General features: G+C 35.7%; 1 protein-coding gene and 1 long non-coding RNA gene across 5 annotated transcripts in view; one reads left to right on the top strand and one right to left on the bottom strand.

Moving 5' to 3' along the window:
- LOC133270559 (uncharacterized) overlaps positions 1-27,179 on the top strand; it is a 985,299-nt gene that overhangs the window by 242,216 nt on the left and 715,904 nt on the right. The window lies entirely within an intron of this gene.
- CACNA2D3 (calcium voltage-gated channel auxiliary subunit alpha2delta 3) overlaps positions 1-27,179 on the bottom strand; it is a 448,379-nt gene that overhangs the window by 228,990 nt on the left and 192,210 nt on the right. For all 4 annotated transcript variants that reach the window (XR_009743824.1, XM_061455854.1, XM_061455855.1 and 1 more), the window contains exons 6-9: positions 19,693-19,824; positions 18,587-18,647; positions 18,355-18,505; positions 10,047-10,121 (exon numbers count right to left, since the gene is read on the bottom strand). Coding sequence is in view for 3 of the 4 variants with exons in the window: in XM_061455854.1 (XP_061311838.1) it covers positions 10,047-10,121; positions 18,355-18,505; positions 18,587-18,647; positions 19,693-19,824 (419 nt within the window). In the remaining variant the exon portion in view is untranslated. The remainder of the gene's footprint in view (positions 1-10,046; positions 10,122-18,354; positions 18,506-18,586; positions 18,648-19,692; positions 19,825-27,179) is intronic.

Here is a 27,179-nt window from a genome sequence, read left to right as displayed (position 1 = left end):
GTTCTCTGAAAATTGACAAAGCCAAACTTTTGTACTGGAAATAAGTTTCTAATCCTACCTTTTCATAAATCAGATGTGCTTGAATAAATATTTAATACAAATCATTATTTCCCTTTGGAATGCTTTACTGCTTCATAATTAAACTAGAATTATTTTTAGTATTAAAAAAAACACAGTAGTTTATAAAATCTCTGATATTTGAGAAACAAGCACTGTGGAATATTTATTACAATGAATATACATTATCAACTATGAACATACAGCATAAAGAAATTACCAAAAAATACTAGTAAACCGTATTATCTCTAGTGTAGAATTCAGTTTACATGATCTGTCAGGAGAACAAATATTTTCTCTTGCCAGAGCCATATATACACAAGTTCTGAAAATTATACTGTTGATATATGAAGAAATGTAAGTGACATTTGTTTGATACAAAATAGCAAAAGTGTTAAAAATTGATTTCATGCGCTATGAATTTTAACAAATCAGTGTTTTCTGCCTACAGGCTTCAGAGTGAACAGATGCTACAAGGTGATTGTGCAAAACATTTAAATAATTAAAATGCATGCGTGGTTTGGTCTTTGTTTGGAGGAGGTTTATGGGGTTTTTAATTTGTTTTTTAAACTAAGTCTGTTCTCAGTCTTGCCTTTGTTTTTTTGAGAATTTCAGCACTTTGTATGTCTACTAGAAAAATCACATACCAACATGCAAATTCCTTTGTTTCCCTTTTTATCATACCAGATGCCCTGATGTGTGGCATTAACTGGAACCATGCCAAAGAAATCATGATTAATTTCACAGGCAGCACTGTTCACTTTACATGTAGCTGAGACTGTTTATTATTCAACAATTTATTATTCAACAATAAAAATGTACCGTTGCACTTCCTCGGAGACTGTTGGCTTTTTCTTAACCCTCTTGAAGAGTAGTACCTTATTCTGACTGAAAAGTCACACTATTAACATAGCTATAATCTGTCATGATGCCAGTTTAAGGCAAATTTATAAGAAAAAAATCCAAACCTCCAAACACTCATTTTTTCTTATTTCACGTCTCTAGTCAGTATAGCCATGCCCTGCCAGTCATGCTATAGTGCCTTCCTTGTTAATGGAAAAGACATTTTTAAAAGCATTGTATTCTTGCATACAAGAAATCCAAAGTTTCAAACTCGTATGCCTCTCAGTATTTCTTTGCACCTTGCCCACACATGTGCTCAACTGCCACTGAATAAACTCGCCCCTTACAAAAGCACTGCAAAACAGAAAAGTATATTCAAACCCTTCTAGTACTGAAAATCTTTCAGGGCAAAACCTTAACCAATGAAACATCCATTTAAAGAAAAACGAATTTTGGAATTAAAGAAAAATGATTTTTGAATGAGGTAACTAATACTCTACTTCTACTTTCAATAACTCTCAGTAATCCAACAGATCCCAGAAAGCAGGAGTCCCCTGCTTTTAATGAGTCAAAAAGTATCATCATTTAATCTTTACATCTTAAATAGCTGCTTTTATTAAACTGCATAAGAAATAATATTGGTTCATCTCAGCTTCTCTTTACTGTCCTATTGTAGCCCTTATAGATTAATATCTGAATTTTCTCAAGTTTGAATAGGATAGCTATCCAACTGTGTGCAAAAACATCCACATGCAATCGTATGCCTAATTTCTGCGTGCAATTACCAAAATGTGCAATATCTAATTGTGACATGCATAATCTTGGTAATTCTGAATGCAAATTAAGCACACAATTAAGACAATCAATTTCTGATGTCTGATTAGAAAATTATAGGGCCAGAGCTCAACAGGAGTAGTTGTGTCTTATTACAGTGAGCAAGTATAGATGTATTCAGTTGTGGAGGTATCCATGATCCATTTGGGAGCAGATGAAAAACATGAGCTGACGAGAGTGATGATACAATTCCACTTGTGCATGTCAGCTAGGACAAGGTCTGTGCATGTATCTACGTGGTTTCAAAAACCAGAACATGACCAACATGTACACTTGGTCCTGTATCCTTGCATGCTGCTAATTTTGTCTGTTTATAAGCACTATCCACTGACAAAACCAGAAAGTCACAGCCATCCTAGCATCTGATAATAACCCATGCATGCAAATCAAAAAGGTTCTCTGTTTTCCTTTCAAAACTGTATAAAGTTTGTTAGAACCCTGTAATTATCAGAGACAAACCAAGAAATATATTTGATGGCCCTGGAATCAGGAAATGGGTTCTTGTCCTAGGTATAGTTACAAATATGCCTATTTGAAGAACAACAGGGTATACTGACACTGTTGTTCCAAATAATATTCAAATGCCCATTTCTGCTTCAGGTGGCCTAACTTGATTTGGACTATTTCAGAAATTAAATGAGGAGGAGCATAAAATTATTTTTAAGGGTCTTCATATTCTATGCTGCACAGAACAGTGATACAGAATATTAAGATCACATCACTGTTGCATTTGACTTTGGCATAACTAAAGATGATAAATTTATAACCATTTATTATACTTGAACTTGGAGTTTCTCTTTAATGAGACTATTGAAAGCGTTTTTTTGGTACACTCAGGCTTTTCTAGCCTCAAAACTTAATAAACAATTATAGGAACTTTGGACCATAGTTAGATGATTAGATTAAATTTTCAGACTTCAGGCATTAGGACAAAATTTTCTGGCAAAACATTATAGTGAGTTGTATTTCTGTTAATTCTTTTTTCAAACTCTTACTTTTGACTTATTAGGGTTTAATAGCTAATAAATTTAAATAATCCAAGTAATTTATTTCAACAAATCTACAAATCTGTGCTTGGGAGGTAAAGTATGACTTCACAAAGATTCAGAGCACTTTTTCATTTTTTGGAACATAGAAGAATATAGGGACATAGAGTGGGCTATCTGAATACAGGCAAGAATAAGATGTTCTTTTCCTAGTTTTAGGACACTGCAGGCAATTTAAAAACTTTTCTGAGATGAAGGCCAGAAAACTGAAAACCTAATTTTTCCTTCATGGCAGAAGCTCCCACTTCTGTGTCGAAACGACACACTGGTTTATCTAGACCATAGTAAAGCTGAAGAATAATTTACTAATTTGGAGGCACTTCTAGCATCGCTTTTTACTGGTCTCTCATTATACAGGCTATTCTAATGGCTTCACAAGGTTTATCCTCCAAGATTATAAAAGCTGACTTTTATTTATAATCACAAGACGTCAAATTTTTACATCCTGTAAGTGAACAGAACATGGTCACACTCCTAACAAACAAGAAAGGAGGAAAAAAAAGTATGCTATCTTCATTTGACATCTGAGGAAACAAACCCACCTGAAAGCAAGTAATGGTGTATTAAACCAGAGAACTGAGTTCCAATTCTCAAATGCCAGGTAAGTGCTGTAACAACTATGCCATCTCAGACGTATACAAATAAGAGCAGAGAAGCTGGCAGCTAATCATTAATCATTATTGCTTGCATAATAATAACCAGCTGGCAGATAATCATTGATGTCTCACACACATGTTTCAGTATAGCTTCTTTTTACCATAGCAAACAATCACAGAATTTCACTGATGGATTTTTCCCTAGCATCATGACAAAGCTAATCACAATGGGAGTGTGCTTGGCTCAAGTTTTAACTAGCACACAAGATTTCTCAAGCTGCTTTAACACATCTTAACATGAGGACACCACCTGAAGCCTCACAAATAGAGATACACCACCCAGTAAGTTCAGCTTGCTATGGCTTATAGGAGATCCTTTTTCTAGAAGACCTGAAAACCTTTTGCCTTTATACTATGTTTCTCTGCCACTGGCAAGATGGAAGGGCACTAGAAGCAAGTTTACTGTTATAAACTTCTGACCAAATCAAATCCGCACCTGTCTTCTTTCTGCTTACCTAGCTAAACCAGCTTCTCCCCCCTCTCCCCTCACTTTAGGGATTTTTAATTAGTTGAGTTATGCCCAACTTCCCATTTGTACAGTTTTCAGTATTTTTATTACAATCACCAAAGTTTTACTTTTATCCCTGTGCAGATACATTCTATTATCTCTTACTTGTGATAGCTAAAAATAAGGTACCATTTATGATAAACAGGAAGACCTAAACTAGATGGGGTTACAAGGACCACGTATTCAAGTCTTAGCATACACAAATAAAGCAGTTTCTACTGATTTCAAAGAGGGAAGAAACAGTTCAAAAGTGATAAATGCAGCAGTTTATACAGTTACTCTGGAAAACTGCATTTGCTACTAAATGTCTTTGCTATTTCTAGTATTAGTTCCAATACTCATTCATGAATGCTGTAACTTCAAATGTTCCCGAGACATATTTGGCAAAGATTTATTAGATTTGTGAAGATGAACTACATCAACATATAAAGCAGTTAAAAAAAACCCCAACCACAATCAGAAGGCATATGTGAAGGTGGGAGAGTGATGTTTACTGATGTGTCACAGGGAAGTTTGCCCACAATTGATAAATGTTCATTCACATCTGTAAAATGTGTATAAGCACAGTCCCATTTAAAATTCATTGCCAGGACAATTGCAGGTTAGCTTGCTGATGATGATTACCCAAGTGCTTGCGCTCCCTTGCACATTGTGTTGGTAGAATGGATTTTTTCAGTAAAACAATCCTGAAAAAAATGCCAAACAAGAAGCTCAAGACTCAATATATTCAGATTTAAAACAAATTCTTAGGTAAATTAGTTGCCTGGGGCTGCAACAGAAAACTTTAGACTAAATTTCAGTGGTCTGGGGCTAGTTGGATGTTTTGGGGGTCTAGCATGGCTAACTAGTTATTAAAAAAGATTTCAGTGAGACTTCATGATTTTTAACAACAAAGCAATGAAGTTAACAATCATTTTTGGAGATGGACAGATAAATATACACCTAAGTAATTTGCTTAAATAAAATTCAATATGCAGAATTTGTATTTACCAGACTTATTGGCAATTTCACTCAGCTTCATTGCTGAATCAGTCTTCTGGTTATTTAATTTCTGGTAATTGCTGACAAAAATAAAGCTCATTTTAAGTTATACACTACACACATCTGTCTATTTTTGTCATTCTAATTTACACAGGGGTAAGTTCTTGATTTAGTTTGGAGTTACTGTGCCTATCTGCGCATCTAGAAGATGATATATTTCATCTGGAAATATTTACCGAGAAATCTCCTCAACCAATATACAGTACATTAAAAAAACATATAAAAGAGGAATGTATATTGTAATATTGTTACTTTAAATCTGGGGTTACATTAAATCAGATTGTCATCCGATTCCTTTGGGGTAGGTAAATTGTAACATGGAGTTTCTCAAAGATGAAAACCTCTTGGCCCAAGAAAACTAGTATTAAAACAGGCAGTTCCACATGTTTGTAATTTGTGGAGAAAGTGCAGACAGTGACAGAACAGTGTCTGAACTATTTCCCACTCTTTTAAATTTGTGTATAGCAAATTGATACACTTCAAGGTAGCAGCTGTTTAATGCTAATGCCAAATTATAAATCAGTATGGTAAAATTCAAATATAGGCTACATACTTTATATTACTAAACCATGGTTAGGATCAGAGATTAATTTCAGCCTCATTTATACTACCCAATGTAATTGTAGATTTAATTTTTATGATAAACAAAACTTGAAGCAAGTTTTGCAAATTAGAGGTAGTTTACAACATTGTGAGAATGTGTCCCCACACATCTAAACTGAACCTTGAATGTGGGTATGTGCCAACACAAAAATTTTAGGATGAATTCTAGGCTATGAAATGTTTTAGAAATAAATGATGCACTGAACATCTGCCATATCACCTGAAATTATAGTTATTCTTAAAACAGATTATTATATTCTTCTATTCTAAAAATGAAAGCAGAAGTACTCTATGTTGGAAGAAATCTAGTATTGGGACGTCTAGCTTGTACCTTGGTAAAACTGGTGGCACATATATTTACTCCACTCACATCAGTGTCATATTTAAAGTTATTTGTCTTGTATGACTATATAAACCAGACTGGATTCCATAATTTTTCAAAAGGAGTATGCTTTCTCTATTTGTATATGACAACAATTCAGGGTGCAATTAGGCCCCTACTCCTCTGAAAGCTACATACAGCAAACTTTTACAGAAGAATTTAGCAGAATAAAAAATACTTGATCACAATCTTCAGAAATTCTAAATATGTTACATTAGCATCTCTCTGTCACAGGTTCTTGCTAGCCGTAAAAAAAAAAAAAAAAAGTAAAATAGAGATTTACAACTCAAGCCTGCATAACTTCGCTGCTCTTGAAACTGGCAGGGAACAGGTTTCATGCTTAGATTCATCACTTTTTTCAGTGTATCCGCTTGCTCTTTACTTACTCCTGCATCTTGGAAAGTCAGGCTGGCTGCTGCTGCTGCTCTGCAAAGGGTGAAGATGAGCAGGGCAGCACCTGTGCTGGCAGAAGAGAACTCTCAGCAGAATCAAACACCACACTCTCCCCCTCAAAAGACGACCTTATCTCTCCTCAAGTTCCACCCTGGCCCACCTGCCCCAAGTTAGTATAATTTAATCCTATTTATTCTGCTGAGTAGCTGGTTCACCCTTTAGCTCACTACTGGTGAAGTGCAAGTGATAAGGATAGCCTAATCTTCAAGATTTTCTATTTCTTCGTTTTGTTAGAGATACTGACACCGATTCAATACAAAGACAAACATTCAGCATGTTTAAGTGACATCCTCAGAGTAGCAAGATTCCATGTGAAAATATCTGAGCCTTATATAAAGGCAGCAAAGAAGTTCTTCAATAAATACTTTCAAGACAAATGTGGACTGGGGTACCGATCCTGTGAAAGCAATATTTATTTAGTTATTGAAACAGCTGCTTTTCTCATGAGATAAAAAGGTCCAGTCAAACATCTCAAAGTAATTTCTTATCTCTGCTCCTAAGAACTATGATTATTTGCTGTGTGTGGTGTCAGACGAACCTAGAAAGATGCAGTTAGCAAGAACTGGGGTGTGTGTCTGTATATTGGGGAGGGGACAGGGTTTTTTTTACGGGTCATTTAATGGGACTCATGGAGAGGGAAGAGAAAGAGACTGCCAAAATGGTATAAATTACAGTTTACTCAGCATATATTTATAGCTTGGTAAAACTGATTTTATGCATGCTTCCAGTAATAAATGCTTCATTAAGAAATACCTGTCCTTCATAACGTCAGGCGTATGTACAGCAATGTAAAAGAGTTATAGAGTGAACAGTTAAAAATTCAAGTCCCTGCAACCATCAGCAGCATACATCTCTGTACACATCGGGAAAACTATAGCAATATGAAATACCATTACAGCGATTTCTAATTGTTCCTGTTTAAAGTTAGCATAGGGGAATAGATACTTGCTACTTAAAGAAAAACATTCTAATGTATTTTAAAAAGCTTGTATTTATTTTGATGCTAATAGAGCTTACACTGGCTGTAACAGATGTGGCTGCTCTTCCTCCATTTCAAGTAAGGAGAACATTTGACATTAAATGACAAATAATAGATATTTCCACGAGGAATATACAGTTACATCTTCAGACCTACACTGGACTACCAAAATTTCAGGCATATATATGCACATATAAACTGAAACAATATAACATATTTTAAAACATCGCCTATCACCTATTCTAATTCATCAGTACAGAAACTTCTGGATATATGTTGATAATGGCTGTTTGAAAAAACACGTTACAGTGTTTGTGGTGATATTTTTCCTCTTCCTGTTTTGTCATTCAATAAACAAAAGAAAGAGCTATTATTACTAGTGAACAGACAAATGAGTATTTACCTTGTAAGACTGGTTGAGAAAGTGTAATTTCATAGAATCACAGAATCTATGGAAGGGGCCTTAAAGATCATCTAGTTCCAAACCCCTGCACAAGCAGGGACACCTTCCACTAGAACAGGGTGCTCAAAGGAGTATCATCTGATACTACAATAGACACTTGGCAATTTCACATAAAAAAAAAAACTACAGAAGGCTGGCATATCTGTCAGACTCACAGGAATAAGAGTAGCAGTCCAAATGGCTGAATTCTGATAATGAATTTCAAAACATAGCTGAATACTCCAATAGTTCTTGACCAATTTTGGAATGCGCACAGTAACAACATTTAAAAATATCTTTTTGTCTATGGACCTGACCAAAAGACTATTTTCCAGGGAATTCAGTGGGACTTTGAAAAGGACCTCAGCTCACCTAACTATTGCATGTTACCTATGTCAAGTTTATTCTCTAGTTCTGGCCTTTCAAGGAAACAATAACTATCTCACTAATATGAATAACAGGAAACAGGTCATATTTAGTTATTCTCTGAAACACTGGATATATTTTTCAATTTATAGGCAAAATAAAGCACAAAGTGATTCCAGAAATAAAATTTAAAAAAATAAATTAGCTAACTAGAAATTACATTGATGCTTACTCTGAAGAATATGAAATTGTACTTCACTATTTTGAATAACTGAATACTGTTCATAAAATCTGAGCATCATCTGGGTGGCATAAAAACTTTTTGATCAATTAAATTAAAACTAATCTGACATTAAGTAGCATATGGGTATATGGTGATTAGCATTTTGATCAGTTGCACAGTGATGGAAATGTTAACAGTAGGATTAATTCCAGACAGTACATCTGGGCAATATATTTGAACCTTTAGTTTTAAGTCTAGAAGTTGCACAGCTTTCATATGGCTCATTAGATGCACTCACAATAAAGTGTTCATTTAGAAAACTGCATCGCAGTTAACTCATACAAATAAAGGTGCTCAACACTAAATGATTAGGAACTATTAATGCCATTCCACGCGGTAACCAAATGATATTTAGATAATCTAAAAATCAACAGTGGAGAAAGTTAAGGAAGCAGCCCATGAAACATAATTCCTGTAAAATACAGGTGCATACGTAGGCTAAATGCAAAAAACTTGGGTGAATAATACAATGGAGAAAAGTACATCATAATGAGATCACAGTCATTTTGTCTTGGTATACATAAAAAGACCTAGCACTGACACACTTAGAAGTGAGTTTTCAGAGCTATGTCTTCTACTTCCTTCAAGATCTCACTGACTTCTTTAGCCATAATGAATTATCACACTGAATGTTCAGCACAATACAGTGCTGACCTGCAACTCTTCTGGATCTGCCTTTAATAAAAAAAGAGAGAAATATTTAAAGAAAGATACAAGACTACTGCCCTCTCCAGCCATAAGCAAGACTCAGGTGGGCAAGTCACTTTTAGAACAGAGAAAGTGTTAGCAGGGAAGAAGTTCTACAATGACACAAGTGGCTTACTTTAACAAGCCTTTCCCTCTAAGAGAAACATTGGGCTTTTCAACTATCTTATTTCATAATTTTACATGGCATAAACAATATTACCTTACCCATTTAAGAAGTGTGATGGAGTAATGCTTGCATAGAGCAACTGCAACAGGATGGTAGGCAACAAACTATAATTCAAGCTGCTGTTTCATCCTGTAATCTCCCTTCAAATAAAACTATCACTGAAATCATTGTAATTTTTTTTTTTGAAGAATGCCAGTAGGACTTAATGTGAACACTTTCACAGAACTTTCTTGAATGTATGCAGTATTATTTTGACACACCTCTTTGAAATGCTGGTTTTTTTTATTCACACTATATTTGTTTTCCTTTGGTTTGAGGTTTTGTTTCAACTTTAGTATTAGTTTGTCTTAAGAATGCAACCTCTTTCTTAGTAAGCTTCTGTAAAATAATGATTGTTCAATTTAAAGCAACTGAAGTATTTTACTTACAATAATTGCAATTTTTTATTAACTATATTTTCAGTAATTTCTTATATTTCCATTAAGTTTATTCAATCAGATTGACGAGGAAGTGATTTCTTTTTCTTCTTACTGAGGCACATAAGACTCCTTTGAAATGGCATTAGGAGAATAATTAATAAATTCTAATAATGGAATGCATTGTACTAGGAAAAGATCATTAAAGAACATTGTTACGCACTGCCTCCTATCCTTACTGTGTTGCTGCTTTGATTCCTTACCTCTTTGTTGGCTCTGTCTGCTTGCACTAATGTTCCATTCAGACATGGCTCTACATAATGAAGTTCTTCATTATACTATAAAGAGAAAGAAAAAGTATGATGAAAAATGTAATTAAAAGCTTTGAAAGATACAATTTAATGATTTAGAACTACCGTGAAACATGCACATAAAGCAAGAACAAAAGGACTTGGCTGATTTTTAAAACCTGGATGTGGGTGGTTGTTGGTTCTTTTTTTTATTTTTCCATGCTTCTTAACATTTCAGAGGTTTATACTTTTTAAAAGAAGCATTTAATTGAATAGATGCCAACACCCAAGTGGAGTTAATAGGTACTGTATACACCAACTGGCACAAATATTCTTCAAGCTTAAATCTGGATAGTATTAAGAGGTCATTTTTGATACATCACAGTCACAACTCCCATTTTTTTTCTACGTATAAAAGAAGTCTTGACAAATAGTTGAGGCACCAGCTAACATTTTGCAAGGTTAATAGTGGAACAACTATGCCAAAAAGTCTGTAAGCTTCAATCAATCCTGGACTTGTCTGACAACAGTCAGAATTTCAGTCAAGCAGAATAGCTTATTATACACTAAGTCATGAAGATGTGACAGATCTCTTAGGAATTATCTGCTTATCTTGCAAGGTCTAAGTAAATTAGATAGTCCATCTGATTTTCAGCAGCATCTTAAGCATTAAAAGAACCTAAATCTTATCTGCAGTCAGTAGATCTTGCAGACTCGTGGATGTTTAAGTCACTTAATTGAAAATTGGACTTTTTAAATCTTTTGAACCTGGTCAAATTAATATAGAAGTACCTTCAAACAGTCTAAATTAGTTGCACAGCCAGAATTTTAACGTAATTGCTCCTCTCAATTAAATATACTGTAGAAGTTATTACAGATTAAACTATAAGGCCTTTGCATTTAGGCTTTAAGCATTTTCACCTTTTAATATGCATTTATTGAATCAGAACATCCGTAGTAAACAAAAACAGACAACACATTAAGTCAAGCCAAAAATAATAATAACATGTCATAAATTAATATATGCATTTACTCTCTTCTTCCTCCACCTCAATGGGAATAAAGAGAAGCCTTACCTGACTCACAACAGAATACTGCTTAGACGAGGTTCCCTGTGACTGCAGGTTCTCACTATGTCTGTCTCTATCTCAGAATTTGTGCTACTTTCTTTGGTTTAACACCTCTCCTTTCTCTGCACATGGTCTACCCATGGATGCCTGCAATCTGTTCCACTTTGGACACTTGGCATCATCTTTCATTTTAACAGTGCACAACTCACCACATTCATAATTCCTTAATTACTGTTACATAAGGAAGAGTGTTTAATTTGAATTGCATCAAGTTATTCTTGAGGCACTGTGCTAGGCTGAGTCCTTAGCTGTAAGTAATTTCACTTGCTATTGCTAGTTTTACAGGTGATTTACATCAGCATCGACGCAGTAATTGATTGGTTGCATAGAAACAAGGAGAAACAATCAAAAGATATTTATATGTAATTTCTATAGCGGATTTGCATGTTTCCCTAATTATTTTATTCCCATCAATATTATTTTAACATATAAGAATCTGTTGATATGTCTGTTGCTCCAAAGGTAATACAGAAAAAAACAGGCAAAGATTTCTGGAACACTTTAGAGTCAGTGTCCTGTGTGCATATGTCATAACAGCCAATTGAATTGATAAATGATGTACTTTCCTCTGTTCAGATTGCTTTGCAATCTATCTCCTGACAGTCATTGCAAAATAGTAATGCCGAAACGACACAGCATCTCTTATTATAGGCTTAAGTCAAGACTATATTCCATTCTATTGTAAAAATAAAGTAAAATCAAAAATCCATAACAGACACGAGTATACCAGCCCCTACTCCCAAGACTTTTCCCGTCTTCACACAGTTTTTTTCCAGTATGTTCATTAATAAATATACCTTCCAGTTTAGCCTTCTCAGTCTAATATCTGTAGCTGTCATTGGAATTTATATTAAGATTCTTTTTTTATATGACACCAATCACAGTGTCTGTAATTGGTCATCATGCAATAAGATACTGAAATCTACCTGTTTCTCAGCCACAGTCTCACTTTGAAATGTCTGCATGCAAGCAAACTCAGAATTCCCTAATGCTGTAGTAGTACCACAACTTTTTTTTCCAGGCCTACCACCACCAGCGAATAGAGGGAACAACTTCCTACTCTATCAGACCTTGCATCTAAATAGCATGATTTCAGTTTTCTAGATCTCTATAATATTTAACTACTATTTAAGCAACTCATATCACTAGTTTTTTCCCACAGACATGTAGACATGCATGTCTGCTAGCTGCACCACAATCCACAGACTCCCAGCAGCTTGCTGCTACACCTTTACTGTTATTCAGTGACAGAGTAAAATGGATGTCTTTTACAGAGGACATGCTTGAAGTCCCCTAGCAGCCCCAAAATCAACCTACTTCAAAAAAGGATGAATAAAAATGTTCATTTTCACATAAAAGGTACAATTACATAGATGATATGTGGACAAAGCACTTTCAGCTGTCACAGTGAACATGAGAAAACACAGATATTCAACCTCCTGAAACCTAGTCAAATTGTGTCACTATCTGCATTTGAGATTATTATATATCAAAAATTTGAGATTATTATATATCAAAAAATATTTTAAGTAATCTGCTAAGCATGGCAGAAGAAAAGGGATTACACCAAGGTGTGTAAATAAGTATTTTTATGTAACAGTATTCTATGGATAACAAACATAATCTGGAAGGATTCTATTTGTTAGCAGTTCTTCCTCTTCTATATGGATACAAATGAATGCATAGCAAAGAAAACCTTTATAAAACGTATAGCACCTTCTGATGTTCTGAAATCTTGCAAGGGTGCATTTTTAATGATCTATTAATTTTTATACTCTTTACTAACTGTATACACTTTGTACCCCATTTTGGCCTCAACATAAAAAGGACATGGAACTGTTGGAACAAGTCCAGAGGAGGCCACGAGGATGATCAGGGGACTGGAGCACCTCCCGTATGAAGACAGGCTGAGAAAGTTGGGGCTGTTCAACCTGGAGAAGAGAAGGCTGCGTGGAGACCTCATAGCAGCCTTCCAGGATCTGAAGGGGGCCTATAGGGATGCTGGGAGGGACTCTCCATTAGGGACTGTAGTGACAGGACAAGGGGTAACGGGTTAAAACTTAAATAGGGGAAGTTTAGATTGGATATTAGGAAGAAGCTCTTTATGTAAGGGTGGTGAGGCACTGGAATGGGCTACCCAGGGAAGTTGTGAATGCTCCATCCCTGGCAGTGTTCAAGGCCAGGTTGGACAGAGCCTTGGGTGATATGGTTTAGTGTGAGCAGTCCCTGCCTGTGGCAGAGGGGTTGGAACTAGATAATCTTAAGGTCCTTTTCAACCCTGACTATTCTGTGATTCTATGGAAAAATTCATTTTCAGTTCCAAAAGAAATTCCCAAAGCAGCAAATATCTGCCTTTCTAAGTCCATGAAATCTGTAGAATTTTGATGCACTATGTGAAAGCATTCAAGCAATGTTTTCTGTTTAAAATAGTATCTCCAAGTGACCTTTAGTACAACTGCCAGCTTCTAGTAGAAGACCCATCTTGTGTTTCATAGCATATATTTGATTTCTTTGACCTTGCCATAGGGTTTTGCACTGTTATTGGTGATGCCTTTCTTTTACCTGTGTCACACCATTAAAGTAAAAAAGGGGGGAAAATCCCCCCCATCAGCAATTTTAATTCATTTCTGTAGCTTTTTAAGACATTTTAAATTTTGTATTTCATGAAATAGCCTCCTGATCTGTAGTCAAAAGGCTGATTAGTAACTGCTGACTTTGCCAGCAATACCCAATATAGATCTCATGTTAATTTACCTCAGTAAATGTCTACATTTTGCCTTTCAAGAGTCTTGCATTACACTGTTTTCTTAGATTTCCTGCTGTTGTGTTGTCCCACAACCCTACACTCTGGCATATGATACTTTTGCATGTTACAGTTGTGATAGCTGTGATGCAATAACTGCTATGCAATAGCTGTGCATATTCTGTGTTTTGTTGAAGGAGGAAATAGAAACCAGTTATACCATTTCTGAGCTACTCTTCTAAAACCTTTTATTGATTTAAACATCAGATGACATTGGTTATTCTTTATTTAGTTATGTTTATTTATTAGTTCACATTATTTTGTCACTTTAGTTATTTCTAGTTCTTTCTTTGCACAAGAGGCATAAAACAAGTAGGCTAAAATCTGAACTAAGAGGAACCATATAGCTAGTTTGACAGCTGCTGACCATTACTTAAATAGATACTATTTGTATTATGAAAATGTTATATATATATACACACATGCGTTTATGGTACTAACACACTTACAGAATTAGTCTACCTTCATATTTTTCATGTGTATTCTTTGTCATATTTAAGCAGTCTGGAAAAAGGTCAACAGAAACAAATTCACTTTCTGTTGCGCAGCAATACACAGATAAAAGATTTCACACTACATTAGGCATACTCAGATACCCAATACAGCCTAATCCAAAATCCAACAGTGAAGCCAATCCAGAAGAGGAAACAAAGGAACTGGTATTTTCAAAGTTCCACTAGAGTTACCATGTGCAACAAGTGGCACCCATGCACACACTGCTGCTTGGAGCCATCATATGGAGGTTATGCCTTTCTCCTTCTCAGCCTGCTCACACATGAGCTGTACAGATCCTGATTATTCAGCAGGCTGAAAAGTAAGTTTATCCATAATCTACCCTGTATGATTATAAGGGTTCCTAAGAAGAGACTACACAGAAATCATTTATAATGGGAAATTCTACAAATGAAAACCAGAGAAATATACCACTGTGCTTTGAATTAGCAAATACTTTTATTGTAATCAATTTTGCTAACATAATGTCACTAAAGCATTAAAATTAATGTATCGTTCTTGGCTCAGTTAATATTTTGTTAATTTAATACAGAGTTTACAGTTTTATAAAAGCATTTTTAAAATTTCAGCATTCGGCAAAATTAGTACTCGTTTTATGATAATATTGTTAATTTAATGCATGACTTGGAATTATACTTCAAAGTGAAATGGAAAAATATGCCTTTTCTGTTGTTGCAGGCATCTCTGCTCATGCATCAGTGAACTGACCTTAAATTTTAACATAGGCAGCACAAAATTACTCTTGTTTTTCAACATTTTTTTGCAATTCAATCATCTAGTCCATCAATTTCAAATAGATTTTGCAGCAACCTACCCATGAAAGCTAGAACGATTTTTAACATTACCCTTTTATGGTTAATCTCTGGAAAGAGCTGCACTAAATCCTCCTTTATTCTATAGATATATAGATAAAAGCATATTTAGTGAAAAATAAATGCATATGAAAGAATCCAGCTAATGTACTGCTAGTGGCTTTTAGGTTTATCCTTGGCTGGAGCTCTTTTTTGTTTTGCGTTTTTTTTTAGGGGGGTGGGTTAGGGTTGGTTGGTGGTTTTTGTTTGGTTTGGATTATTTTTTTCCTACCCTACAGCATAATTCTAAGTATTGAGTTTTTAACAATGTTAGTGTGTAGCGATCATAACTCCCATTACAGCCAATGGGAATCCTAAATGTCTTTTTTGTGGTTATACTGAAATGTGTAACAATCACCTGAAAAGAAAATTGAAAAGATTTTATAACTTTTTGGACAGTGATTTTTTTCTGCTTTTTTCACTGACATAGATGCTGATTTTCACAATGCTTAATTCCTTTCCATCCTTGACTCCCCCTGTCAACAAAGCCCTGTCTTGCACTAGTCCAGCTTCTCTAACATTTTGTTCTCTTCTGGCTAACTTTAAAGTGCTCTTCTTTCTTACTGTACCAAGCACAAAAGTTTGCCATCTGCTTGTGTAACCTTTCCACTTGCTTCATTCTGGCTGTTCCTCATGTGTAAGTCCCTTCTCACATCTTTCATCACTATTTTCCTTGCACTTCCTTCCTTTGCCTCAAAATGCAGCCACGCTTTACGGTTCTCCCCTCTTGTGGGAGAAGGAAAACTCTTAAATCTATTTGACTCCCAGGTCCTGACCCGATTCCTCATAGAAGTCTTCCATTGCAAGTATTTGTTCCATTAATCACTGCACGTAATAAAGCCATCCTGACTATCAGTCAGGCTCAAAACTTTTGCTTCATTTAAATAAGTGTATTGTTTGTCCAGATTTCCCACATAGAGCTCTTATTCTACCTCCAATTTTGGCCTGGAAAGAGAAAGAGGTGCTTGGTCATTTGGCCCCGACTTCCAGATGTCCAGCAGTCCTTACAGAGCAATTTGGATAGGCCTTTCAGAACAACTGATGTGAGCAAGTATCAGCTGTGTGCTATGGGAACAGTAAGACCTTGCCTGCAAAAATGAACGTTACCAGGCTATGCCTAGATTATAAAGAGTAAAATATATTCTTACTCAAACATTTGTCTGTAGATAAAAGCTATAAAGGATTTTCAGTGCTTTCACACCAAGAAGCTTCTTGAGTGAGCTTTGTTGTTGCATGGTTTGATCTCTGACACACCCTCTCCAGTCTCAACAAAGATCATCTACCCTGCTGGTGCTTATTCAGAGCAGTGACTTTTGCTGATCATTTAGATCACATTAACCCTGGCTTTGCTGTGTACCCTCTTGTGTCTTCCTCTAACACATCAAATTCTAAAAGGAGTTTATAAATCCAGCCCCAGCTTATCTATGCCTTTCTACATTGAAACATCCTCCACTCCCTTCTCCACAGTACCAGTCTCAGCTACCAGTTCAATGGATTTCCAAGCTACAAAATATGTAAAAATTCTGTTACTCCATGCTGGTTTATGCACAGCTCAATTCATCTTCAATTAAAGTTTAAATTGAAAAATAAAGATGTTTAGTTATTTCATATTTGCTCATTTTTTTAAGTCTTTACATATTCTTTCTCCTATACTATTTATGCAAAAAATCATTGTTTTGGGTTCTAGCTACATACGTTTTTATATTTTTTGTTATAGATGAGCTTTTTGGTTTTCCCAAAGGAAAAATCATCACTTAAATTCTTTTTTCTTTCCACATCATTCACAGTAACTGTCACAACTACTGATAAACACAGAGATTACACACTGAAAAATGGCTGGTCAAGTACCTTCATAATTACTTATTTGAAACATTCTTTCAACTTAAAGTTATTTAGATTACAGTTAATCACAATTTTCTTGAAGGACAATCAATCTTTTTTTGATACAGTATGTAATTATGTCTTCCCACTCCATGAGTTTCTGCTAATTATGCAATTATCAAGCAAGAAGATTAATATGAAAGATATTTTGAACTAAATGCTTGCTATCTGTTTAAAATAAATGCATGTATACTTTCAGCATATATATTCCATTCTCCATACAATCTCAATGACTTGCACTACTGTCACTGCGGTCATTTATTTCAGTATACAAAAACCATTTCCTTTGTAGGGAAAAAAGGCCAGAATCCTCCTTACATTCAAGCATTTGAAGAAATTTTTAGGATCTATGCATAAGATAAACCCACGTACTTTGAAGTATTACCAAGAGAATATCAACAAAGAAGAATTTATAAACCCATAAGTTTTCCTCCCATACCCCCCTGCAAATCATAGGTCTGATGTCAGTTCTGGATTTGTTAAAGCCATCCTTAACTACATGATCAATCCCATTACTCTTAAATACTGTAGAAGTCGCCTCTTGCCATAGATTTAAAACGTGTACCTGTACCATGGAAAAGTAACTACTCCCTACACAAATAACAGGATCTACTGATGATCTAATTTATCACTGTTAGTAAGTACCAGTAGTGCCTTTGTACAACTTACATACACATACATACATTTTGGATTTGCACTGAGGAAAGCAGGAATAACAAGAAGCTATGTTAGCATCTATTAATCCTTCTGTATTAACCTGGGGGCAGAGGGAGGCAGAGGTGTAAAGGGACAGACCTCCAAGTTAAAAGCTAAGATAATGTAGAAAGCTCAGGCAAACTACAAAACAGATTGCTATTCTTTGCAACTCCCAAACTCAAGACAACTTGTTAAGGGGTTTCAGACTGCAATTTATAGAAAAATAGCTTGAAGACACTGTCACCTGAAGAAGCTTGCACTGGAAAAATCACAGTGCTTGTCCAGCCGGCTCTGATGTCATTTTAGTCATTTTGCATCCATCACCCTTATGCAACATTTTTCAAGTGTATTGTGTGATGTAAAAAAAAAAAACAAAAAAAGGAAGAAAGAACTCTTGAGACACTCACAGCAATTATATTGAAGAAGTCATCATCTCCAAGGGTATCCAGAATAGATGAAACTGTCTGTTTTGCAATAGTCAAGCGAAGCCCTTTCATACTGCCACTGACATCTACTAAAATGACCACATCTTTTGGAGAAGTTGCTGCCTGGATGTACCTAAGACAAAAGACAACTTGCTCTTTTAAATACTGAACTTCCTTTCAAATTTCTTAACATGGGTAGTCATCTATTGCCTACCATTTTCTGTTTCTGCAGTCAAATGCAATGACTCCATTCTCATCAGGTTCCCATTTAATTCCTGTTTTAAAAAAGAGATTAAAAAAAATTATATTTTCTCAGTACCTGTTCAAAATGTACCTGTGGCATAGGCCTAAGTAGCACTTAATGGAGTTTCATACCTTAATCTAATAAGGAATCATTGTAGCATAGGAAATACTGGAAAAAATAATAAATTAGGATGACCAAACCCAGTATTTTTTTCTCACTCCTTTTTAATCTACTGTTAGGTGAAAACTTCTTCAGGGCTACTATATTCATCATAGTACTGTCATGGAAGTGTTGTCATACTAGGTCATTGGTCTTGACAAGCTTTATCACATGCTTGTCAAGCCCCTTTCAAGCCTTGAGCACTTACTACCTGTGCCTCGTCTCAACAGGTCCTGTTATACTAACTGCTTCATGCACAGGTCATACATGCGATGTTTTGCTCATATCCAGCAGTTGTGGGTCAAAAGAAATATGATAAAAAGCAAAACTTTAAACTTTAGCACAAGACAAGAAACAGCCTTTAAAATAAGGACTAATAAAAATTACTGTATCTTAACAGATTTCTATGGAAATAATACAAGTGATCTAATTGCATTTCATTAAAACTGGTGTAAGGCAAAACTTAAAAAAAGTTTTTTAAATCTTTAAATAGTAAGATGTATGGTTATGTGGAAATCTAAAAACTGAATAATGAAATACAACAAAGTCTTACTATATGCATCAATAGAGCAATTATCTAAATTCAGTACCATAAAGAAGTTTCCAATCATTTTGCCCTCCTTCTCCACAGTCTATTTTGGAGTTATTTTTCTGATGTATGTATATGTATAAATTAATAGGAATGCTTATGAGTACATGAATTATCTTGGCAACTTCATCTCCAAATTAAAATTGGTTTAAAAAATCCCCTCAGAATGTTTAAAACATTCATTAGAAATGTCTCTCTTAAAACTAGACAAAGAAAAAAACAACCTGCAACTATCTGCGAAAGCCATGATTTGTGACAATACTGAGTGAAAACTTGCAGCCACAGCATTCTTTGTCACACTTTAAGTAAGAACTGGTATTCTTCTTACCTGGGTACTGTCTGAAAAATCCTTTTGCACTTCCAAAGTACTGCCAGATGAGAGAAGGGTCACGATCAAAATTATCAACAAACACCTTATTTAAAGATTCTGACCAATAAACTCCATTTACAATGGCTGGATCTAGGAAGGAGAAGGAAAAAAAGGTACATTAGATAAGTTAAAATTGCTCAGTAGACCATGTATCTGGAACTAACGCATCACTTGTTCTGAAGAACATAATTTTGCTATTTGATTGACTCAGTTACTCAGTTGACTTTCCCTAAATGCATGGAATGTCTCATGGCAACACTTTATACTTTTTTTTTTTTAATCTTAAACTTGGTAATAACATTCTCACTATATCTAAGTTTACACGTGGGAACAGAAAGCGAAATACCTTTTATTTCACACCTGAATGAGTTATGGTATACATACAAACACAAAATCTCATGACACTAATTGTATTTGGGAAACACTGGACTCAGATGCATAACTGCCTAATTTTATATTTATTTTTTTTTTGTTCCCATAGAAAGAGAAATGAAAAGCAAACCCTTGATGCTGAAAATAACATTAGTTTATAGAACCATAGAACAGAATAGTTAGGGTTGGAAAGGACCTTAAGATCATCTAGTTCCAACCCCCCTTCCATTCCTTCCCTCCAGGGTATCAACCAAACCACACAGCTTGGTGTCATCGGCAAACTTGCTGAGGGTGCACTCAATCCCACTGCCCATGTCAGCGATAAAGATTGAACAAGACCGGTCCCAACACCGATCCCTGAGGGACACCACTCGTTACTGGTCTCAAACACTTTACACAAGTCCAGGTAGATGACATCAACTGCTCTACCCCTGTCCATCAATTCTGTAGCCCCATCATAGAAGGCCACCACATTGATCAGGCAGGATTTCCCCTTAGTGAAGCCACGCTGGCTGTCACCAAGCACCTTGTTGTTTTTCATGTGCCTTAGCATGCCTTCCAGGAGAATCTGCTCCAAGATTTTGCCAGGCACGGAGGTGAGACTGACTGGTCTGTAATTCCCCGAGTCATCCATTTTCCCCTTCTTGAAAATGGGGGTTATATTTCCCTTTTTCCAGTCATCGGGAACTTCACCTGACTGCCATGATTTTTCAAATATGGTGGACAGCTTAGTAACTTCATTATCCAGCTCCTTCAGGACCTGCCGATGCATTTCATCAGGTCTCATGGACTTGTATATACTCAGGTTCTTAAAATGGTCTCAAACCAGATCCTCTCCTACAGTGGGCCTAGGGTCTTCATTCTCACAGTCCCTGCACCTGCCTTCCAAGACTTGGGTGCTTTGGTCAGAGCCTTTGCCAGTGAAGACCGAGGCAAAGAAGTCATTCAGAACCTCAGCCTTCTCCAAATCCTGTGTAGCCAGTTCTCCTGATAGCTTCCAGAGGGGGCCCACATTGTCCCTAGTCTGTCTTTTATTCACTACATACCTACAGAATCCCTTCCTGTTATCCTTAACATCCCTAGCCAAGTGTAATTCTAACTGGGCCTTAGCTTTCCTAACCTGATCCCTAGCTTCCCGGACAACATCCCTGTATTCTTCCCAGGCTGCCTGTCCTTACTTTAAAATGCTCGGTTTGGTTTAAAATATCCCCATCTATCAATTCCTAAAAGCCCAGGCTGCCCAAATGTGGTTTTACGCTGCAGATTTGCATCAGTACTAGGAAATCAGAAATAAATCAACGTATCTTAAGAAGTTACTAAATTTCAAACTGTGAATTTTGAAATATGAGACAATTAAGATACACTATAGTCCCAATTCAATCTGCATGGGAAGTCAGCAGAATAGAAAGGGAAAAACAGAACTAGAATCACAGGCATATTATTTCATTTGTAAAAGTGTGCATACATGCATACACAGTAACATTTGCTTAAGCTTTTGAAATGCTACTTCTGTTACCTTGCAAAATAACACTGCTGTATTGATTTCAGAAAACTACTTAGAATGTGATTTTAATGGAGTGTAAAGAAAGTGAATTATTATCTTTTCCTACATTCATCAAGAAAAACAGCAGAAAAAGGGAAGCATCTCAGCTACAAATCTTTGAATGTTACTTTCATCTAAATATTTAGGTTTACATAGACTGCTGAAAAAGTAAAGTCAACAAAACAGATGTTATTTTTAAAACATGTCTAGGATAGTTACTTGTTTCTCTAGAGGATGAAATATACATTTAAAATCTCTCCAAACAAGACACATATTAAGCAAACAGGTGTCACTAGTCGTCAGCTTTGCCTAGCTTTCAAAACCCATTGATAAGTCGTTTCTAAGTCTGCAGTTACTCCAATAACAAGACGTGATCAAGACATCACAAGTTACCTACCGACACTGCCTATCCCAGCATCTATTAGCAGTTTATAAAAATATGCTCTTATTTCCGCATCTCAAAATATTGATCAACTATTTGGTATTTAGACATTACTTGAGAAATGAGGCAATAGATTGGGAATCCTATTCTCAGACCACAGGAACTTCCCAGAACTAGTTCAAACATTGATAGTCTGATTATGCTTCTATAAACAAGTTCTGGTAGAGCAGCTGAATCACCAAAAAGTACAGTGACATTATTGACTCAGTGTTACAATACTAAGATAAGGTGATAAGTTTAATTCATCTTTGAGAAGAGCAACTTAGTTCTGTAAAGGTTGATTTTGTTGGTTTAGGGTTTTTTGGTTTTCTTTGTCTGTTTTTTCTTGGAAGTGTTGCTAGAAAAGCCTGTTTAGAGGAAAGCCAGGGAACCTAGGAACCTTTCCTCAAGCCTCTAGAGGACTATAAGCTCATCAGGATTAGTGAAAAGCCAAATTAATCAAACAGAATAATACCATTTTAATTTATATTTAAAATAAACTGTAATGATCCTTAAAAAGTTACAAGCCTGCTCATTGTACCTTAGTATTTTATATCATTTCATCAGATGTCTTCTACCCTGTATTAGTCAGAAGTTAAATTTTAATGCCCTTTCTCAATGAATCTGTGCTATAGTGCTACTCACCTAACCAGAACCTTCACTGTCCCTTCAAGCCCAATGATAATTTCCTTTGAACAGTATATACACTCCAGCTCCATAAGGTCATGGGACAACTTTAGAATTCTACCTGTTAAGCTTTAAAATGAATGTGAAATCCTTCCTATGGCATTTGAAAAAACTGTATCATAGAATCATAGAATAATTAGGGTTGGAAAGGACCTTAAGATCATCTAGTTCCAACCCCCCTGCCGTGGGCAGGGACACCTTACGCTAAATCGTATCAGCCAAGGCCTCGTCCAACCAAATTTTTATATATATATATTATATTATATAAATATATAATATATATTACATATATTTATTATTTATAATTTATAATTTAATTTATATATTAAATATAATATATTTATTATATTTAATATATAAATCTATATATATATTATATAGATTTATATATTCAACTATCCATGCCAACCCAGTAATGGATTTTTTTTCTTTAGCCCATCTATGAAGAGCTACTTAGCATGTTCCTATAGCTGTACCACAGATTAGAGAACTCCATGGAAACTGGAGCGAGCCGCATGGTACTTAGTTGCCAGCTGAGGTTAAACCATGACAAAATAGAATGAGGACGTTTTCCTTTAGCAGGATCAGTCTATAGTCTGCATTAGGTTGACAACAGTAATCACTAATCATCCAAATGCTGATCCCTATAAACTTTAATGCAGCACCTCTGAAACTAATAGGAATTATTTAGCTGAAAGAAGCATTAAGCAGACATTTTAAATAGGAGGACACAATTAAAATGTGATCTAAGATGACTGGGCTCCTTCAAAATGAAATCCAGTGACAATTCACTTCTTTCCTACACACTACATAATTTATTATGCTGGCTGTTCTTTTTACAATATACCAAGTTACTTTTTATGCACCAACCATTAATATTAATACAGCAAATAAGGTTCACACTCAGTCTAATCCTTAGAATACAAAGAAAAGTGAAATGGGAAAAAACTGTGTCCACAGTACAAAACTGCAGGCCTGCAGACTGCATGTAGAAATTGTAATTCTTCACTGGCTACGGTATCGTCAGGCAGAAGGACTGCAAACCCAAGCTCCTTGTTCCAAATTTGATAATGACCATCATATGGATGCATCTCTGTCCACATGAGCCATACTAAATACAACAGAGTTCCTGACCGTATAGCCTCATCAAAAGTTTAGTCTCATTCTCTAGTAACCTATATGTTAAGCTTGCCGTTCTGGGCAATTTCCAAATTTAGCAATTTCACCAAATTGCCTAAATTTCCCCTCAGTCCTTCATTTAGAAAGATTTAAAATGGTGAATGTCATCTGCGTCCCCAAAATATTTATATGTCAACAGTGAATGTCATCTGCATCCCCAAAATATTTATATGTCAACAGTGGCAAAGTAATGCTTATGAATATTCAGAGATTTGAGGAGGGAGAAAAAGAAGAAAAGATAAAGCTTAACATAAATGCAAAATCATTAACATGATGATACGGGGCTCAAAGACAATAAGTGTAATAGCTTTCTGCCACATTCTTGAAACATAATTTCTGCTTTTGCTTCCCGGCAGGTACAGCTAAAATATAATTAAAATATTCCCATTCTCTTGCCTTTTAGATATGCTGGTTTCCAATTATATGAGATTTTGCTCCGCTGCTGTTTGTGTATATGTTACCTGTTTTTTACTGATATTTAATACAAAACCATCCCCCGGGCAAATAGGTACACTGACAAGAATCTGAAACAAAATTCCCAAAGAACAGTACAAATGCATGTAGCAATTAAGTTGCTGTCACAGATACTGCTGACTCCAAGAAATAAGTCTGAAGTCTCAACAAAGGCAACCAAGGTATTAAGGCTGAAAGATGTGCAATACCCATGATTAGCCAGCCAAATGTTAGCACTATAATGAAATGTATTTTAATTCAAAGAATCCATAAAAATATCTAGAGTACAATAAGTCTATGGAACAAAACTAATACAGACATAATGCATTCTGTCTTCTGATTATACCAGAAAGTGTTTTAGAGAATTAAGGAGAATAATGAGGGATTCAGTGATTATGAGGAAAGTCCAGAATACTTCCCTTTCTTGCTATACTCTGCTTTATTACTAAGAAAAGAAAAATGTTACCAATGATCCTTAGGTTTTTTCCCCTTTTAAATGACCTTTGTAATACAATAATTAACTTCTCCTGGAAAACTATCAAAGATGCTGGCATTCAACAACGTCAAAGGCAACCCCTAACATTGCAGAGCAGTACTGTCATACAATAAAGCAGTACGAGCACAGCCTACAGGACCAAACACTGGAAAAGAAATGCAAAATCCAGCACCTTTTTGGCTCAAAGATAGCAACAATATTAGCTTAGTTTTGATAATACTGACAACATATTTAGTCTGGTTTATTTTAAAGAATAACAAAATCACATACTTTGCTGGGACATACACCAACAATCTAATAATTATACTACTCAACGCTAATATGAATGCTTTTCAGGGTGGTCCAACATATTCAAGAGCTGGGGCTGAATGCCAATTTTCACAACTGCCTTTGCTTTTTTCTATCTCTTCTCCTCCCTCTGCATCTACTGGGTGATGTGGATGCCTCAGCTCACAGATCAAATCATCTGGCCATCTGTAGGCACAAAAGAAGGTGCTTCTCCATTTTGCTTTATGTGCTGAGAACTATTTACCAGTGCCAGAAATCATTCCCTCCTCATAAACATATGGGATGGTAAAGACTTCAAGAGTGTGACTGTTTAAAAACATAGTAGCATTTAGTTGTTTCAGCTTACAACATTGCACTGATAACACTCCCCTTCTCCTTTCAAGTGGCAGCAGAAGAATTGGACTATGGCCAGATGTGTTTACTATTATGCTGAATTTCAGGAGTAGGTTTGGTGGTTTGTTTTCTTTTGGGGATTTTTTTTGGTTGTTTTGGTTGGTTGGTGGGGATTTTTTTTGGTTGTTTTGGTTGGTTGGTTGGGATTTTTGTGAACAAGGTGGTCTGAGATTCAACTTTAGTTCATTTAAAACCCAGAATTAACAGCTTCAAACTCCTCACTAACACCAGGGACAGAGATTCAGTTCTGACTTTGTAAGAGCTTGCCAGCTAATGAATTACAAAGACCATCCTGCAGCAAATCAGTGCTCCTTTGAAGTCACCCATTCAATTATTGACCTGGCTGATGTAACAGCTAAAAACAGCCAGTATGTGGGCTGATCTGTAAATTGGTTAGAACAAAGCTCTAGAACCAGCATTTAAGCAGGACTTATGAACACAGAACATTACCTTTTCTTTTCTTTTTTATTTTTTTGCTTTAAATCAAGGGAGGAACTGCAGCAAAATTCCACGTCTTCACTTACTGTCCATCCCAGGAAGAAGTAGAAAGATGCTGCTTTAATAAAGCTGTTGTCACAGGAACCAGGCACATAGTACTTCCACCTGTCACTAACACAGTCAAACAACAGAGAATTGCTTACCCAGCAATTGCTAAAAGTTTGTTAGCTAAGGAGAACTTAAAACCCAGTAATCCTGACAGATGATTAATCAGATGATTAATCTGAGCACAGATACCAGGATATTTCTGTATTTTGAGGAGAAAAAAAACCCAGTCATTTCCACATTTTTGCAGGATATGAATTGAAGACTATAAAACCTGAAAGATTAGCTAGAAGATATCACACCACAGAACCCTGGGATGCCAGAGTGCAACTAAGAGCCAGGGTGAACATGAAAAAACACTCTTAGAAACAGTTTTCCAAGTAGGAAACAGGAAACAAATGCTCAGAAAATTAGGAATTAACCAAAAAAATAGGAAAATAGGAATTAACCAAACTGAATAGAGACCTCATATGTTCTGAGATTTCATCACAGAAGCAAAATTAATCTTGAATACTGAAAGAAAGAGCCAGTTGTGGCACACAGCAAGAAGAAATCTCTGCACAGGCTGATGGAACAGGGACTATAAGCAACCAGGAAATCTAAACCTCTGCAAGTGGTACGGCAGGAAAAGATGTCATGAAAAACAACACAGTAAGCCTGTGAAACACACTGCATATTAGAGGAAAAGAAAGCAAATGTGACTGATGCAAAATGAAGGCAACTGTACTGTAAAATATTTAACACAGAGCATACCAAAAGGGACAATTTTGGCAGAGTTACTTTCAAAGTGATATATGACAAAGGCAAGATGCAGTCTTGGAAATAAAAGTCATCCTTATGGAAATTTCTCAAGGACAGACCTGTTCATAAATCTTTACAACAGCATAACACCATGCAAACCTACATTTCACAATAAATGCCTAATTCCTATTGCTGAGCTAGTCAGAGACATGGAATTCTAGAAATGGGCCAACTTAGTTACACTACACAATGCAGTAAGGCTGTCCTGGGTTCAGCAGTAGCAGTCGTTTTTTTTTTTTCCTTCTTAGTGGCTGGTGCAGTGCTGTGGT

The sequence above is a fragment of the Pezoporus flaviventris genome, unplaced genomic scaffold (assembly GCF_033815535.1).
Source record: "Pezoporus flaviventris isolate CSIRO_AGI_PZ_B2104156 unplaced genomic scaffold, CSIRO_AGI_Pfla_v1 ptg000021l, whole genome shotgun sequence".
NCBI classification, from domain to species: domain Eukaryota; kingdom Metazoa; phylum Chordata; class Aves; order Psittaciformes; family Psittacidae; genus Pezoporus; species Pezoporus flaviventris.
This window is presented reverse-complemented; position numbering and strand designations above follow the sequence as displayed.